The sequence below is a fragment of the Drosophila miranda genome, chromosome 3 (genome assembly GCF_003369915.1).
Source record: "Drosophila miranda strain MSH22 chromosome 3, D.miranda_PacBio2.1, whole genome shotgun sequence".
Lineage (NCBI taxonomy): Eukaryota > Metazoa > Arthropoda > Insecta > Diptera > Drosophilidae > Drosophila > Drosophila miranda.
In genome coordinates, this window is record NC_046676.1 from 14,016,674 (window position 1) to 14,032,998 (window position 16,325).

Here is a 16,325-nt window from a genome sequence, read left to right on the forward strand (position 1 = left end):
AATAAATACTTAAACGTCAAGATAGTGACCAAGAAACAAAAACAATATAAGTATCAACGGAATATCGATATAGCAATGGAGAGTGATCAGAATGAGGTAAAAGAATCCAACCGGCTGGAGCAGCCATCGCCGCCGCCGCCGAACGGCAGAGTAGAGGAGTTTTGTCCCGTGTTCAGTACAATTTTTAGAGTAGTCTTTTGCTTGCTTTCCGTAGATTAATCCTTTGAGAACTGCATGTGGTTGTCCTTGTCCTTGTCGATTGTTTGTTGCATGTTTTCTATGTGTACATTGTGCTTTTTTTGTGTTGCTAACCCTAGACATCGTTAGAACTCTGAAGAACCTGCAATAATCTCATTCTCTTGTGTCCTCCCGCTACTCAGGGTGAACTGGAGCAACAACTGCTGCAAGCGAATCCCATACTGGAGGCCTTTGGCAATGCCAAGACCGTCAAGAACGATAATTCATCGCGTTTCGTAAGTCACACACACACACACGTTTCGATAGAGACTCTTCCAGTAATCCTTGTATTTGTGAGCCTTTTTGTGCAGGGCAAATTCATACGGATCAATTTCGATGCCTCTGGTTTCATCTCGGGCGCCAACATCGAGACGTACCTGCTGGAGAAGTCGCGGGCCATCCGCCAAGCCAAGGACGAACGTACATTCCACATCTTCTATCAGTTGCTGGCGGGCGCCTCGCCGGAGCAGCGCGAGAAGTTCATACTCGATGATGTCAAGTCGTATGCATTCCTGTCGAACGGCAGCCTGCCAGTGCCCGGTGTGGATGACTATGCCGAGTTCCAGGCCACCGTCAAGTCGATGAACATCATGGGCATGACCTCGGAGGACTTCAACTCGATATTCCGTATCGTGAGCGCCGTCCTGCTGTTCGGAAGCATGAAGTTCCGGCAGGAGCGCAACAACGACCAGGCCACGCTACCCGACAACACAGTGGCCCAGAAGATTGCCCATTTGCTCGGCCTGAGTGTGACGGACATGTCGCGGGCCTTCCTCACGCCGCGCATCAAGGTGGGCCGCGACTTTGTCACCAAGGCCCAGACCAAGGAGCAGGTGGAGTTCGCTGTGGAGGCCATTGCCAAGGCCTGCTACGAGCGGATGTTCAAGTGGCTGATGAATCGCATCAATCGGTCGCTGGACCGCACCAAGCGGCAGGGGGCCTCCTTCATCGGCATCCTCGACATGGCTGGCTTCGAGATTTTCGAGCTCAACTCGTTCGAGCAGCTGTGCATCAACTACACGAACGAGAAGCTGCAGCAGCTCTTCAACCACACCATGTTCATCCTGGAGCAGGAGGAGTACCAGCGCGAGGGCATCGAGTGGAAGTTCATTGATTTTGGGCTCGATCTGCAGCCCACCAATGACCTGATCGACAAACCGGGCGGCATCATGGCCCTGCTCGACGAGGAGTGCTGGTTCCCCAAGGCCACCGACAAGACGTTTGTCGACAAGCTCGTCTCGGCCCACTCGATGCATCCAAAGTTCATGAAGACCGACTTCCGGGGCGTGGCCGATTTTGCCATCGTCCACTATGCCGGACGGGTGGACTACTCGGCGACCAAGTGGCTGATGAAGAACATGGATCCCCTGAACGAGAACATTGTGTCGTGTAGCGCTTGTAGCAGGGAATGCTGAGTTTTTTGTGGCGCCATCTAGTGCTCAGAGTGGCAGGCGAACGACAGGTCAAGGGAAAACCAAAAAGACGGTAACAGGTCAAAACGTCAGGCTATCTCTGTTGAAAATGCATCCAGGGACCTGTTAGAGGATATGCCGCCAGAACGTTGGCGTCCCTATCGGCTATTCCCTCGTGAAAGTCAATTGAGTCGGTTGCGTATCGGTCCGACGGAAAGGAAAACCAAGAATTTAGTGAAGAGAAAAACTCTAGGGAATCTAAATATCTAAATCCAAGATTCGACTGCGAGATTCTTGGTTGAAGGCGAGTGGGCTATTCAGTCGTCAGAAGCCGTATAGCGCTGAGTCCGGTTGGGGTAAGTGCTGCGGGAAGAGAAGATAAGGGCTAAAGGAGAATAAAGAGTTGTCCCATTTGTAGTCTTGGCGCTTAGTAAATCGAGTTAATCAGTGCGGATTCGATCGTCCAAGGAAGCCAGCCAGCAAACAACAACAGCCGCAAGCCTAACAAAGTGGCGTTTAAACCTTTGGGATTATCTGGAAAGCGCTCAGCCATCGGAGAAGCGAGCGTGGAAGCAGAGGGAGAAGACATTTGGGGAACGCTCGGTCCCCCAAGCGGCTAGCTTCCCGAGGCGTTGGCGTCGGCACTTTAGTAGTCGAGCGCGACGCGGCAGATAAGGAGGGCCCGTCCCTTGGTCGCGAGCAGATCGGCGGAGAGAAAGTGTTAATCTAGCACCGTCGGAGATTGGCCGTTTGGCCTTTTTCTTTGCTTTCGCGTACCTTTCACCTGCAGAAGCAGGGGAAAGAATTTGAGTTGTTCCCGTTCGCCCAGGAGGTGGAAAGGAAACATAGATAACAGTTGGGAGAAAGAGAATAGAAAAAAAAGAGGAAGCAACGGATTGACGGAGTAATTGTATTCGTGTTTGTAAATGTGTAATTAATTATGATTTCTGTGCGGAGCTAATTAGGAGAGATTTAGATTTGATTCCGGTAGTGGCTTCTCGTGACTCTCGCCGATCTGCAAATATGATTTCCCCCAACCTTGTGCCCATTTAAGTGTTCTTCCACCACAGCAGCTTTAGGTATTCATCGAGGAAAGCGCTTTCGCCGATGGAGCCATAAACTGGAGAAAAGGTATGAGTGGACTTAAATTCTATTATTAATAAATACAACTTGAAACAAGGGAACTAGGGCCGGTCGGTGAGTGAGAGGGAGAAGTGCCCACTCGAATTGGTTTCGTAACATTACGGAGTCAGCAAGCAAGTTAGTTTGTCCGTTTCGGACTTATTTAGTATATCGTTTGTATGACACATAGCCAAGTATTTGTAGGAATTTTTATACATATATTTCATTTAGCTACTCTTTTAATGTGGGTGATTATATTATGGTATTTGCGGGTAATGTTAGTGTTTTAGCCAGTAAGTGAATAAACTTTATAATGTATTAATCTACCGCTTTGCTTTCGCTGGCAAATTCCCCATGTAGGACGCCCCGGACAAAGGGGCCATTCCGTCATTAAATCGAACGGTTTGGAATGGCCATGGTAGGGTGGGCGACACGACCTCGACAACACCAGAGGCGGAGTTGAGATACCTTTCCAGCACACATCCACAATTCTATTCAGGGATAAACAGTGTCTCCCGGTTAAGCATTTTCGTCGTGACACGCTACTTCATTCGCGGTATAATGCGTATAGGCCACCAGCAGGAGGGGGGCAAGAACATCACTCCAATAGCCGACGAGCAGAGGCCGGAAACCCAAAGCGTGTGCTTCCCTTCGCTGAATGACAGCTAGCCTGGCAGGATTTATATACACAGACGTGCGTAGATGACACGTTACAGTCGCTGCTGCAGGGCTCGCAGGATCCGTTTGTGGTGAACATCTGGAAGGATGCGGAGATCGTTGGCATGGCACAGCAGGCCCTGACCGACACCACGTTCGGGGCACGCACCCGCAAGGGCATGTTCCGCACCATGTCCCACCTATACAAGGAGCAGCTGGCGAAGCTGATGGACACGCTGCGCAACACGAATCCCAATTTTGTGCGCTGTATCATACCGAACCACGAGAAGCGGGCCGGCAAGATCGATGCCCCCCTGGTGCTCGACCAGTTGCGTTGCAACGGCGTCCTCGAGGGCATACGCATCTGTCGCCAAGGCTTTCCCAATCGCATACCCTTCCAGGAGTTCCGCCAGCGGTACGAGCTGCTCACTCCGAACGTCATCGCCAAGGGCTTCATGGACGGCAAGAAGGCCTGCGAGAGGATGATCCAGGCGCTGGAACTCGACTCGAATCTGTATCGAGTCGGTCAGTCGAAGATCTTCTTCCGCGCGGGCGTCCTCGCCCATCTCGAGGAGGAGCGTGACTTCAAGATCTCCGACCTAATCGTGAACTTCCAGGCGTTCTGTCGCGGCTTCCTCGCCCGCCGCAACTACCAGAAGCGGCTCCAGCGCAACTGCGCCGCCTACCTCAAGCTCCGCAACTGGCAGTGGTGGCGCCTCTACACGAAGGTTAAGCCCCTGCTGGAGGTCACCAAGCAGGAGGAGAAGCTCGTCCAGAAAGAGGATGAGCTGAAGCAGGTGCGCGAGAAGCTCGACACGCTGGCCAAGAACACCCAGGAGTACGAGCGCAAGTACCAGCAGGCGCTGGTGGAGAAAACCAGGCTCGCCGAACATCTGCAGGCCGAGACTGAGCTGTGCGACGAGGCGGAGGAGTCGCGCTCGCGTCTGATGGCTCGCAAACAGGAGCTGGAGGACATGATGCAGGAGCTGGAGACGCGCGTCGAGGAGGAGGAGGAGCGTGTATTGGCCCTGGGCGGTGAGAAGAAAAAGCTGGAGCTGCACATCCAGGACCTCGAGGAGCAGCTGGAGGAGGAGGAGGCCGCGCGCCAGAAGCTGCAGCTGGAGAAGGTCCAGTTGGACGGGAAGATCAAGAAGCACGAGGAGGATCTCGCCCTCACCGACGACCAGAACCAAAAGCTGCTCAAGGAGAAGAAGCTGCTCGAAGAGCGGGCCAACGATCTCTCCCAGACGCTCGCCGAGGAGGAGGAGAAGGCCAAGCACCTGGCCAAACTGAAGGCCAAGCACGAGGCCACCATCGCCGAGCTCGAGGAGCGCATGCACAAGGATCAGCAGCAGCGCCAGGAGACGGACCGCACCAAGCGAAAGGTGGAAACCGAGGTGGCGGACCTTAGGGAGCAGCTGAATGAGCGACGCACCCAAGTGGAGGAGATGCAGGCGCAGCTGTTGAAGCGCGAGGAGGAGCTCACCCAGACCCTGATGCGCATTGACGAGGAGTCCGCCACCAAGGCCACCGCCCAGAAGGCCCAACGTGAACTCGAATCGCAGCTCGCCGAGATCCAGGAGGATCTCGAGGCCGAGAAGGCGGCCCGCGCCAAGGCCGAGAAGGTGCGACGCGACCTCAGCGAGGAGCTCGAAGCACTCAAGAACGAGCTTCTCGACTCCCTGGACACCACGGCCGCCCAACAAGAGCTGCGCTCCAAGCGCGAACAGGAGCTGGCCACGCTGAAGAAGTCGCTGGAGGAAGAGGGTGTGAACCACGAGGGCGTCCTGGCCGACATGCGGCACAAGCACTCGCAGGAGCTGAACGGCATCAACGATCAGTTGGAGAACCTGCGCAAGGCCAAGTCCGTGCTGGAGAAGGCCAAGGGTACGCTGGAGGCGGAGAACGCCGATCTGGCCACCGAATTGCGCAGCGTCAACAGCTCCCGGCAGGAGATCGAACGACGCAAGCAGGCCGAATTCCAAATCGCAGAGCTTCAGGTGAGTGACGAAAGCAGAAAGTGGCCGAACGATCTCTATTCTGATTCTGTTTGCAGGTGAAATTGGCCGAGATCGAACGCGCACGATCGGAATTGCAGGAGAAGTGCACAAAGCTGCAGCAGGAGGCGGAGAATATCACCAATCAGCTGGAGGAGGCCGAGCTGAAGGCATCGGCAGCCGTCAAGTCGGCCAGCAATATGGAGTCGCAGCTGACGGAAGCGCAGCAGCAGCTGGAGGAGGAGACACGCCAGAAACTGGGCCTCAGCTCCAAGCTGCGCCAGATCGAGTCCGAGAAGGAGGCGCTGCAGGAGCAGCTCGAGGAGGATGAGGAGGCCAAGCGTAACTTTGAGCGCAAACTGGCCGAGGTCACCGGCCAGATGCAGGAGATCAAGAAGAAGGCTGAGGAGGATGCCGACCTGGCCAAGGAGCTGGAGGAGGGCAAGAAGCGGCTCAACAAGGAGATCGAGGTGTTGGAGCGACAGGTGAAGGAGCTGATTGCCCAGAACGATCGCCTGGACAAGAGCAAAAAGAAGATCCAATCGGAGCTGGAGGATGCCACCATCGAGCTGGAGACGCAACGCACGAAGGTAGGTCCCTGGCCCTCGTCATAGTTCCTTGAAGGACTCCCTTTGCTAATCCCCAATCCCAATCCCAATCCCTCATAGGTGCTCGAGTTGGAGAAGAAGCAGAAGAACTTCGACAAGACCCTCGCCGAGGAGAAAGCCATATCAGAGCAGATCGCCCAGGAACGCGACACTGCAGAGCGGGAGACGCGCGAGAAGGAGACCAAGGTGCTGTCGGTGTCCCGCGAGCTGGACGAGGCCTTCGACAAGATCGAAGATCTCGAGAACAAGCGCAAGACACTCCAGAACGAGCTAGACGACCTGGCCAACTCCCAAGGCACCGCCGACAAGAACGTCCACGAGCTTGAGAAGGCCAAGCGCGCCCTGGAGTCGCAGCTGGCCGAGCTGAAAGCACAAAACGAGGAGCTCGAGGACGACCTCCAGCTGACGGAGGATGCCAAGCTGCGTCTCGAGGTCAATATGCAGGCCCTGCGCTCCCAGTTTGAGCGCGACCTGCTGGCCAAGGAGGAAGGGGCGGAGGAGAAGCGGCGAGGACTGGTCAAGCAATTGCGCGATCTGGAAGCGGAGCTCGATGAGGAGCGCAAGCAGCGAACGGCCGCCGTGGCATCGAAGAAGAAGCTGGAGGGCGACCTCAAGGAGATCGAGACCACGATGGAGATGCATAACAAGGTGAAGGAGGATGCCCTGAAGCACGCCAAGAAGCTGCAAGCACAAGTCAAGGATGCGCTTCGCGACGCCGAGGAGGCCAAGGCGGCCAAGGAGGAGCTGCAGGCGCAGAGCAAGGAGGCCGAGCGCAAGGTCAAGGCCTTGGAGGCAGAAGTATTACAGCTGACCGAGGATTTGGCCAGCTCGGAGCGGGCCCGACGGGCGGCCGAAACGGAGCGCGACGAGCTTGCCGAGGAGATTGCCAACAGTTCCAGCAAGGGATCGCTGATGGTCGACGAGAAGCGGCGACTGGAGGCCCGCATTGCCACACTCGAGGAGGAGCTGGAGGAGGAGCAGTCCATTTCGGAGGTTCTGCTCGACCGCAGCCGCAAGGCGCAGCTGCAGATCGAGCAGCTGACCACCGAGCTAGCCAACGAGAAGTCCAACTCGCAGAAGAACGAGAATGGACGTGCCCTGCTCGAGCGCCAGAACAAGGAGCTGAAGGCCAAGCTGGCCGAGATTGAGACGGCACAACGTACCAAGGTGAAGGCCACCATCGCCACGCTCGAGGCCAAAATCGCCAATCTGGAGGAGCAGCTGGAGAGCGAGGGCAAGGAGCGACTGCTGCAGCAGAAGGCCAACCGCAAGATGGACAAGAAGATCAAGGAGCTGACGATGAACATCGAAGACGAGCGGAGACATGTCGACCAGCACAAGGAGCAAATGGATAAGGTAAGCAGCCCGACGGTTCCTGACTGTGGGATGGTTATACTAAAGGATTCGTTTTGCTCCCACAGCTGAATAGCCGCATCAAATTGCTCAAGCGCAATCTGGACGAGACGGAGGAGGAACTGCAGAAGGAGAAGACACAGAAGCGCAAGTACCAGCGCGAGTGCGAGGATATGATTGAATCGCAGGAGGCCATGAACCGTGAGATCAACTCACTCAAAACTAAACTACGGTAGGTGCAGATCCCTGTTCGATCAAGGGTTTTGTGACGGAAGGGGGAAGTCTCCAGCGCTATGTCTCTCTTTCGCTCTCTTCCGGGATTCAGATTCTTCCTATATTGTTTTGACATTTTATTGTTTTGGTTTAAGCTCCATCCAAGTGGCCGAGACCGAAAAGGCCAAGGCCTATTCGCCCAAAAAGGATGCCGCACTCATTATGAATTGTGAGGGTCTGCATTAGGTTTCGAATCGTTTCGCTTCTTTCTCGTAGGCGCTGTAAGTGCTGCTGGCCAAGATCCATAGTCAGATCCTCAGACCCAGACCCAGACCCAGACCCAGACCCAGTGAATGTGAACCAGAAACCACTCCAAACCAAAGAAAACCTAGCAACCACACCTCTGTGTACATCTCTCTGCATGTTAGGAACACACCATCCAGCAAATTCATCCAACAGTGCGAACTAATGCCGTTCAAACTCCTATTTTAAATAGAACTTAGTTCGTGCAACTCCAACCTCTGTTCTGTTATTTTTGTATTCCCCCATGCACTGCACGTCTACCCAGAACCATCCTCTACTATATATTGTAAGCCCTGATACTAATCCTGCAACTTGTATGTCTCCCTTTCCTTTAGACGCACCGGCGGCATGGGCCTCAGCTCCAGCCGGCTCACGGGCACACCTTCATCGAAGCGCGGAGGAGGCGGTGGTGGGGGCGGCGGCGGCGGTGACGACAGCTCATCGGTGCAGGATGAATCATTAGATGGCGAGGATTCGGGCAATTGACGCGTTAATTATTAGGTCAAGATCGAGAATAGGACGGAGAAGAGATGAAGAAGAGAAGAGCAAAATAAACGACGTAAACCAACAAAACCAACATTTTATAACGACAAAAAACATAAACAATGAAACAAAAAAAGCAAAAAGAAAAACAATGTTGTCAAACACTCCAATTTCCCCCAATTTAAATTTATATAAAACAACCATAAACACATAAGAAACTTTCCCCGCATCCCTCGATTGGCTGCCGATCGGAGCAAGCATCGAAAATAAAAACGAAAATTATGCAACTCAAAAACAACCGAAACCCAGAAACTTATTAACTTCCTTCAGCATATCTTTAGGATACACTCACTTCCACGTTGCAATCAATCTTTAAATACATACATAAATACCTAACATAGAACAGCCCGTAGCATAGCAATACGATGCAATATGTAATTCATGCATTTAACAACTAAAACGGTTCTCAAAATGGAAACGAATCCGAACAGAGCTGAGTAAAAACAAAAGATAATCGGAAAGAAAATGTTGAACAAGCAACTAATGTACGAATTTAATTTCGTTTTTGTTTAGAACTAAACAATAAAATTTGCTATATTATATACATAAAATGATTTTGTACTGTTAGCCGTTAGGTTGCTCTGGATTGAGGAATAGGAAATACAGAGATCAGTGTATAATTTCTAGAGTTATTCATGATCTCGGCATGTATTCTGGTTCTCTTCAAAATTGGGGTAGTTTGACCGGAATTTAAATTGAAATTTGTGCTTTTTAGTGTGACAATCTTTTCCAATTGTTATCGATACCATCGAAATTAGATTTTTTCTGCATACTTTAGAGCACTGGAAATACCATTAAATCAGAGGGAATTTTAAGAAACATTAAAAACTGAACATGTGATTTCTTTCCTGCAAGCGTGGATTTAGAAATAATAATATGCCATATTATTTAAGAAAAGATAGAATATACATAAATGAGAATATAAGTTTATTAACATTTTTACATATATACAAACTGATGGCTACATACTACAGTACAGGTAACTGGCTGACTAAGATGTACGTTTAATCCTAGAAAAAAAATTCGAAAATCTCATACAAGTCTGGATAATTTTCCCCGTCCCCGCCCATGACTAACTAACTAACTATCTAACTAATGGCACCCTATATGTTTTGTTGATCCTCATTTATGTATGTTTTGATGATGCATTTCCTCTCACAAAAGAGTACCTTCCAAGGGGCTCTGTGTTCTGTTTTCCCATTTCCATATCAAGACCACACATACACTTTGTACATCTGTTTAAAATCATCTCTCTGCTCACTGCTCTCTCCTCTTGCCCTCCATTCCATGCCACGCATTTTTAGAGTAGTCAAGAGGCATTTTCGGTAAAGTATGCTCTACTGTACACACCCCCCCCCTACCCCCTATAAGTAAATCCTAAACAAAACTAAAACTAACCATACATATATACGTAATGTTAATATACGATTTTCAGTTGTAGATAAATAGCTATATCTAGATACATATGATTTTAAGGCTTCCCCTTCCCATAACCTACCCAAAAAATCCTGAATAATTACAGATCTATTCGGTGTTAGCGAATAAATACTTAAAAGTCAAGATAGTGACCAAGAAACAAAAACAATATAAGTATCAACGGAATATCGATATAGCAATGGAGAGTGATCAGAATGAGGTAAAAGAATCCAACCGGCTGGAGCAGCCATCGCCGCCGCCGCCGAACGGCAGAGTAGAGGAGTTTTGTCCCGTGTTCAGTACAATTTTTAGAGTAGTCTTTTGCTTGCTTTCCGTAGATTAATCCTTTGAGAACTGCATGTGGTTGTCCTTGTCCTTGTCGATTGTTTGTTGCATGTTTTCTATGTGTACATTGTGCTTCTTTTGTGTTGCTAACCCTAGACATCGTTAGATCTCTGAAGAACCTGCAATAATCCCATTCTCTTGTGTCCTCCCGCTACTCAGGGTGAACTGGAGCAACAACTGCTGCAAGCGAATCCCATCTACACGAAGGTTAAGCCCCTGCTGGAGGTCACCAAGCAGGAGGAGAAGCTCGTCCAGAAAGAGGATGAGCTGAAGCAGGTGCGCGAGAAGCTCGACACGCTGGCCAAGAACACCCAGGAGTACGAGCGCAAGTACCAGCAGGCGCTGGTGGAGAAAACCAGGCTCGCCGAACATCTGCAGGCCGAGACTGAGCTGTGCGACGAGGCGGAGGAGTCGCGCTCGCGTCTGATGGCTCGCAAACAGGAGCTGGAGGACATGATGCAGGAGCTGGAGACGCGCGTCGAGGAGGAGGAGGAGCGTGTATTGGCCCTGGGCGGTGAGAAGAAAAAGCTGGAGCTGCACATCCAGGACCTCGAGGAGCAGCTGGAGGAGGAGGAGGCCGCGCGCCAGAAGCTGCAGCTGGAGAAGGTCCAGTTGGACGGGAAGATCAAGAAGCACGAGGAGGATCTCGCCCTCACCGACGACCAGAACCAAAAGCTGCTCAAGGAGAAGAAGCTGCTCGAAGAGCGGGCCAACGATCTCTCCCAGACGCTCGCCGAGGAGGAGGAGAAGGCCAAGCACCTGGCCAAACTGAAGGCCAAGCACGAGGCCACCATCGCCGAGCTCGAGGAGCGCATGCACAAGGATCAGCAGCAGCGCCAGGAGACGGACCGCACCAAGCGAAAGGTGGAAACCGAGGTGGCGGACCTTAGGGAGCAGCTGAATGAGCGACGCACCCAAGTGGAGGAGATGCAGGCGCAGCTGTTGAAGCGCGAGGAGGAGCTCACCCAGACCCTGATGCGCATTGACGAGGAGTCCGCCACCAAGGCCACCGCCCAGAAGGCCCAACGTGAACTCGAATCGCAGCTCGCCGAGATCCAGGAGGATCTCGAGGCCGAGAAGGCGGCCCGCGCCAAGGCCGAGAAGGTGCGACGCGACCTCAGCGAGGAGCTCGAAGCACTCAAGAACGAGCTTCTCGACTCCCTGGACACCACGGCCGCCCAACAAGAGCTGCGCTCCAAGCGCGAACAGGAGCTGGCCACGCTGAAGAAGTCGCTGGAGGAAGAGGGTGTGAACCACGAGGGCGTCCTGGCCGACATGCGGCACAAGCACTCGCAGGAGCTGAACGGCATCAACGATCAGTTGGAGAACCTGCGCAAGGCCAAGTCCGTGCTGGAGAAGGCCAAGGGTACGCTGGAGGCGGAGAACGCCGATCTGGCCACCGAATTGCGCAGCGTCAACAGCTCCCGGCAGGAGAACGATCGACGACGCAAGCAGGCCGAATCCCAAATCGCAGAGCTTCAGGTGAGTGACGAAAGCAGAAGGTGGCCGAACGATCTCTATTCTGATTCTGTTTGCAGGTGAAATTGGCCGAGATCGAACGCGCACGATCGGAATTGCAGGAGAAGTGCACAAAGCTGCAGCAGGAGGCGGAGAATATCACCAATCAGCTGGAGGAGGCCGAGCTGAAGGCATCGGCAGCCGTCAAGTCGGCCAGCAATATGGAGTCGCAGCTGACGGAAGCGCAGCAGCAGCTGGAGGAGGAGACACGCCAGAAACTGGGCCTCAGCTCCAAGCTGCGCCAGATCGAGTCCGAGAAGGAGGCGCTGCAGGAGCAGCTCGAGGAGGATGAGGAGGCCAAGCGTAACTTTGAGCGCAAACTGGCCGAGGTCACCGGCCAGATGCAGGAGATCAAGAAGAAGGCTGAGGAGGATGCCGACCTGGCCAAGGAGCTGGAGGAGGGCAAGAAGCGGCTCAACAAGGAGATCGAGGTGTTGGAGCGACAGGTGAAGGAGCTGATTGCCCAGAACGATCGCCTGGACAAGAGCAAAAAGAAGATCCAATCGGAGCTGGAGGATGCCACCATCGAGCTGGAGACGCAACGCACGAAGGTAGGTCCCTGGCCCTCGTCATAGTTCCTTGAAGGACTCCCTTTGCTAATCCCCAATCCCAATTCCAATCCCTCATAGGTGCTCGAGTTGGAGAAGAAGCAGAAGAACTTCGACAAGACCCTCGCCGAGGAGAAAGCCATATCAGAGCAGATCGCCCAGGAACGCGACACTGCAGAGCGGGAGGCGCGCGAGAAGGAGACCAAGGTGCTGTCGGTGTCCCGCGAGCTGGACGAGGCCTTCGACAAGATCGAAGATCTCGAGAACAAGCGCAAGACACTCCAGAACGAGCTAGACGACCTGGCCAACTCCCAAGGCACCGCCGACAAGAACGTCCACGAGCTTGAGAAGGCCAAGCGCGCCCTGGAGTCGCAGCTGGCCGAGCTGAAAGCACAAAACGAGGAGCTCGAGGACGACCTCCAGCTGACGGAGGATGCCAAGCTGCGTCTCGAGGTCAATATGCAGGCCCTGCGCTCCCAGTTTGAGCGCGACCTGCTGGCCAAGGAGGAGGGGGCGGAGGAGAAGCGGCGAGGACTGGTCAAGCAATTGCGCGATCTGGAAGCGGAGCTCGATGAGGAGCGCAAGCAGCGAACGGCCGCCGTGGCATCGAAGAAGAAGCTGGAGGGCGACCTCAAGGAGATCGAGACCACGATGGAGATGCATAACAAGGTGAAGGAGGATGCCCTGAAGCACGCCAAGAAGCTGCAAGCACAAGTCAAGGATGCGCTTCGCGACGCCGAGGAGGCCAAGGCGGCCAAGGAGGAGCTGCAGGCGCAGAGCAAGGAGGCCGAGCGCAAGGTCAAGGCCTTGGAGGCAGAAGTATTACAGCTGACCGAGGATTTGGCCAGCTCGGAGCGGGCCCGACGGGCGGCCGAAACGGAGCGCGACGAGCTTGCCGAGGAGATTGCCAACAGTTCCAGCAAGGGATCGCAGATGGTCGACGAGAAGCGGCGACTGGAGGCCCGCATTGCCACACTCGAGGAGGAGCTGGAGGAGGAGCAGTCCATTTCGGAGGTTCTGCTCGACCGCAGCCGCAAGGCGCAGCTGCAGATCGAGCAGCTGACCACCGAGCTAGCCAACGAGAAGTCCAACTCGCAGAAGAACGAGAATGGACGTGCCCTGCTCGAGCGCCAGAACAAGGAGCTGAAGGCCAAGCTGGCCGAGATTGAGACGGCACAACGTACCAAGGTGAAGGCCACCATCGCCACGCTCGAGGCCAAAATCGCCAATCTGGAGGAGCAGCTGGAGAGCGAGGGCAAGGAGCGACTGCTGCAGCAGAAGGCCAACCGCAAGATGGACAAGAAGATCAAGGAGCTGACGATGAACATCGAAGACGAGCGGAGACATGTCGACCAGCACAAGGAGCAAATGGATAAGGTAAGCAGCCCGACCGTTCCTGACTGTGGGATGGTTATACTAAAGGATTCGTTTTGCTCCCACAGCTGAATAGCCGCATCAAATTGCTCAAGCGCAATCTGGACGAGACGGAGGAGGAACTGCAGAAGGAGAAGACACAGAAGCGCAAGTACCAGCGCGAGTGCGAGGATATGATTGAATCGCAGGAGGCCATGAACCGTGAGATCAACTCACTCAAAACTAAACTACGGTAGGTGCAGATCCCTGTTCGATCAAGGGTTTTGTGACGGAAGGGGGAAGTCTCCAGCGCTATGTCTCTCTTTCGCTCTCTTCCGGGATTCAGATTCTTCCTATATTGTTGTGACATTTTATTGTTTTGGTGTAAGCTCCATCCAAGTGGCCGAGACCGAAAAGGCCAAGGCCTATTCGCACAAAAAGGATGCCGCACTCATTATGAATTGTGAGGGTCTGCATTAGGTTTCGAATCGTTTCGCTTCTTTCTCGTAGGCGCTGTAAGTGCTGCTGGCCAAGATCCATAGTCAGATCCTCAGACCCAGACCCAGACCCAGACCCAGACCCAGTGAATGTGAACCAGAAACCACTCCAAACCAAAGAAAACCTAGCAACCACACCTCTGTGTACATCTCTCTGCATGTTAGGAACACACCATCCAGCAAAATCATCCAACAGTGCGAACTAATGCCGTTCAAACTCCTATTTTAAATAGAACTTGGTTCGTGCAACTCCAACCTCTGTTCTGTTATTTTTGTATTCCCCCATGCACTGCACGTCTACCCAGAACCATCCTCTACTATATATTGTAAACCCTGATACTAATCCTGCAACTTGTATGTCTCCCTTTCCTTTAGACGCACCGGCGGCATGGGCCTCAGCTCCAGCCGGCTCACGGGCACACCTTCATCGAAGCGCGGAGGAGGCGGTGGTGGGGGCGGCGGCGGCGGTGACGACAGCTCATCGGTGCAGGATGAATCATTAGATGGCAAGGATTCGGGCAATTGACGCGTTAATTATTAGGTCAAGATCGAGAATAGGACGGAGAAGAGATGAAGAAGAGAAGAGCAAAATAAACGATTATATTTAATGTTTCTTTTATATAATTTCTCTGTTATTTTTTATATAAACTATTATACATACTTAAATTAAAAACGTAAACCAACAAAACCAACATTTTATAACGACAAAAAACATAAACAATGAAACAAAAAAAGCAAAAAGAAAAACAATGTTGTCAAACACTCCAATTTCCCCCAATTTAAATTTATATAAAACAACCATAAACACATAAGAAACTTTCCCCGCATCCCTCGATTGGCTGCCGATCGGAGCAAGCATCGAAAATAAAAACGAAAATTATGCAACTCAAAAACAACCGAAACCCAGAAACTTATTAACTTCCTTCAGCATATCTTTAGGATACACTCACTTCCACGTTGCAATCAATCTTTAAATACATACATAAATACCTAACATAGAACAGCCCGTAGCATAGCAATACGATGCAATATGTAATTCATGCATTTAACAACTAAAACGGTTTTCAAAATGGAAACGAATCCGAACAGAGCTGAGTAAAAACAAAAGATAATCGGAAAGAGAATGTTGAACAAGCAACTAATGTACGAATTTAATTTCGTTTTTGTTTAGAACTAAACAATAAAATTTGCTATATTATATACATAAAATGATTTTGTACTGTTAGCCGTTAGGTTGCTCTGGATTGAGGAATAGGAAATACAGAGATCAGTGTATAATTTCTAGAGTTATTCATGATCTCGGCATGTATTCTGGTTCTCTTCAAAATTGGGGTAGTTTGACCGGAATTTAAATTGAAATTTGTGCTTTTTAGTGTGACCATCTTTTCCAATTGTTATCGATACCATCGAAATTCGATTTTTTCTGCATACTTTAGAGCACTGGAAATACCATGTAACGAGTAACGAAGAGAATCTTCGCACGATGAAGCTGGTGGTCGGCTAACTGAGAAGGAGTACGCGCTCGCTTCCACGGCTGATCTCTGGTCGGAAATGGGGATGGGTTCTTTGGGGTAACCCTCCAGTTAGGTTGCTTCGCTCCTGCTGGTATTATTTTATTAAAATTCGCGTACTCTTTTTGGGAATGGGAGGGGGACAGACAAGGAAAGGATCGTTAGGGGTACGGAAAGTATAGTGGGGCAAAGATAGTGCAGAGAAGGAGTAGGGATCTACCACCGCGGCGGACATCTCTGTTTTGCTGGCACGGAGTCGTGCCACGCCCACCCTACCATGATCCTTAAAGAGCCAAGAATAATATCAGGATCCCTGGAGTGTCCGGTATTGGTCATCCTATTTCGCTCACGAGCGGCATGGTTCCCCCAAATGCGGTAACGTCTAGCACATATTCATCTTAACAATCATTTTATTAGAAACTATATTCAAATACTATATTCATGTTACAAGAAAAAAGAAACACTAACCGAGAACTCCAAGACAAGGCTAAATGGACAAAAGGAGGAACGAAAAGCGTCACAAGAGATATAGCTATTATTACTAGGGAATATTTAGATAAATAAATACGATAAGTGTAAATAGTTATAAGTGCATATACGATATTTTATAGTGCGATATAAACTAATGATTTTTCCTTAGATAGAAAGATAATACTATAGCGCAATATAGGTACACATGTCCCAGCACATCG

General features: G+C 51.5%; 2 protein-coding genes across 2 annotated transcripts; both read left to right on the top strand.

The window, feature by feature from the left end:
* LOC117187709 (myosin heavy chain, non-muscle-like) lies at positions 1–8,987 on the top strand. Its single transcript, XM_033390429.1, has 9 exons — positions 1–96; positions 381–473; positions 549–1,621; position 1,681; positions 3,488–5,428; positions 5,485–6,015; positions 6,094–7,389; positions 7,455–7,618; positions 8,238–8,987. Exons 1-9 carry the CDS (start codon positions 76–78, stop codon positions 8,386–8,388), a joined length of 5,271 nt encoding a protein of 1,756 aa, XP_033246320.1. The 5' UTR covers positions 1–75; the 3' UTR covers positions 8,389–8,987.
* Positions 8,988–10,045: 1,058 nt separating this feature from the next.
* On the top strand, positions 10,046–15,018 carry LOC117187708 (myosin heavy chain, non-muscle-like). Its single transcript, XM_033390423.1, has 6 exons — positions 10,046–10,081; positions 10,366–11,688; positions 11,745–12,275; positions 12,354–13,649; positions 13,715–13,878; positions 14,498–15,018. The coding sequence occupies exons 1-6, from the start codon at positions 10,061–10,063 to the stop codon at positions 14,646–14,648; spliced, it is 3,486 nt and encodes a 1,161-aa protein (XP_033246314.1). The 5' UTR covers positions 10,046–10,060; the 3' UTR covers positions 14,649–15,018.
* The last annotated feature ends 1,307 nt before the right edge of the window (positions 15,019–16,325 follow it).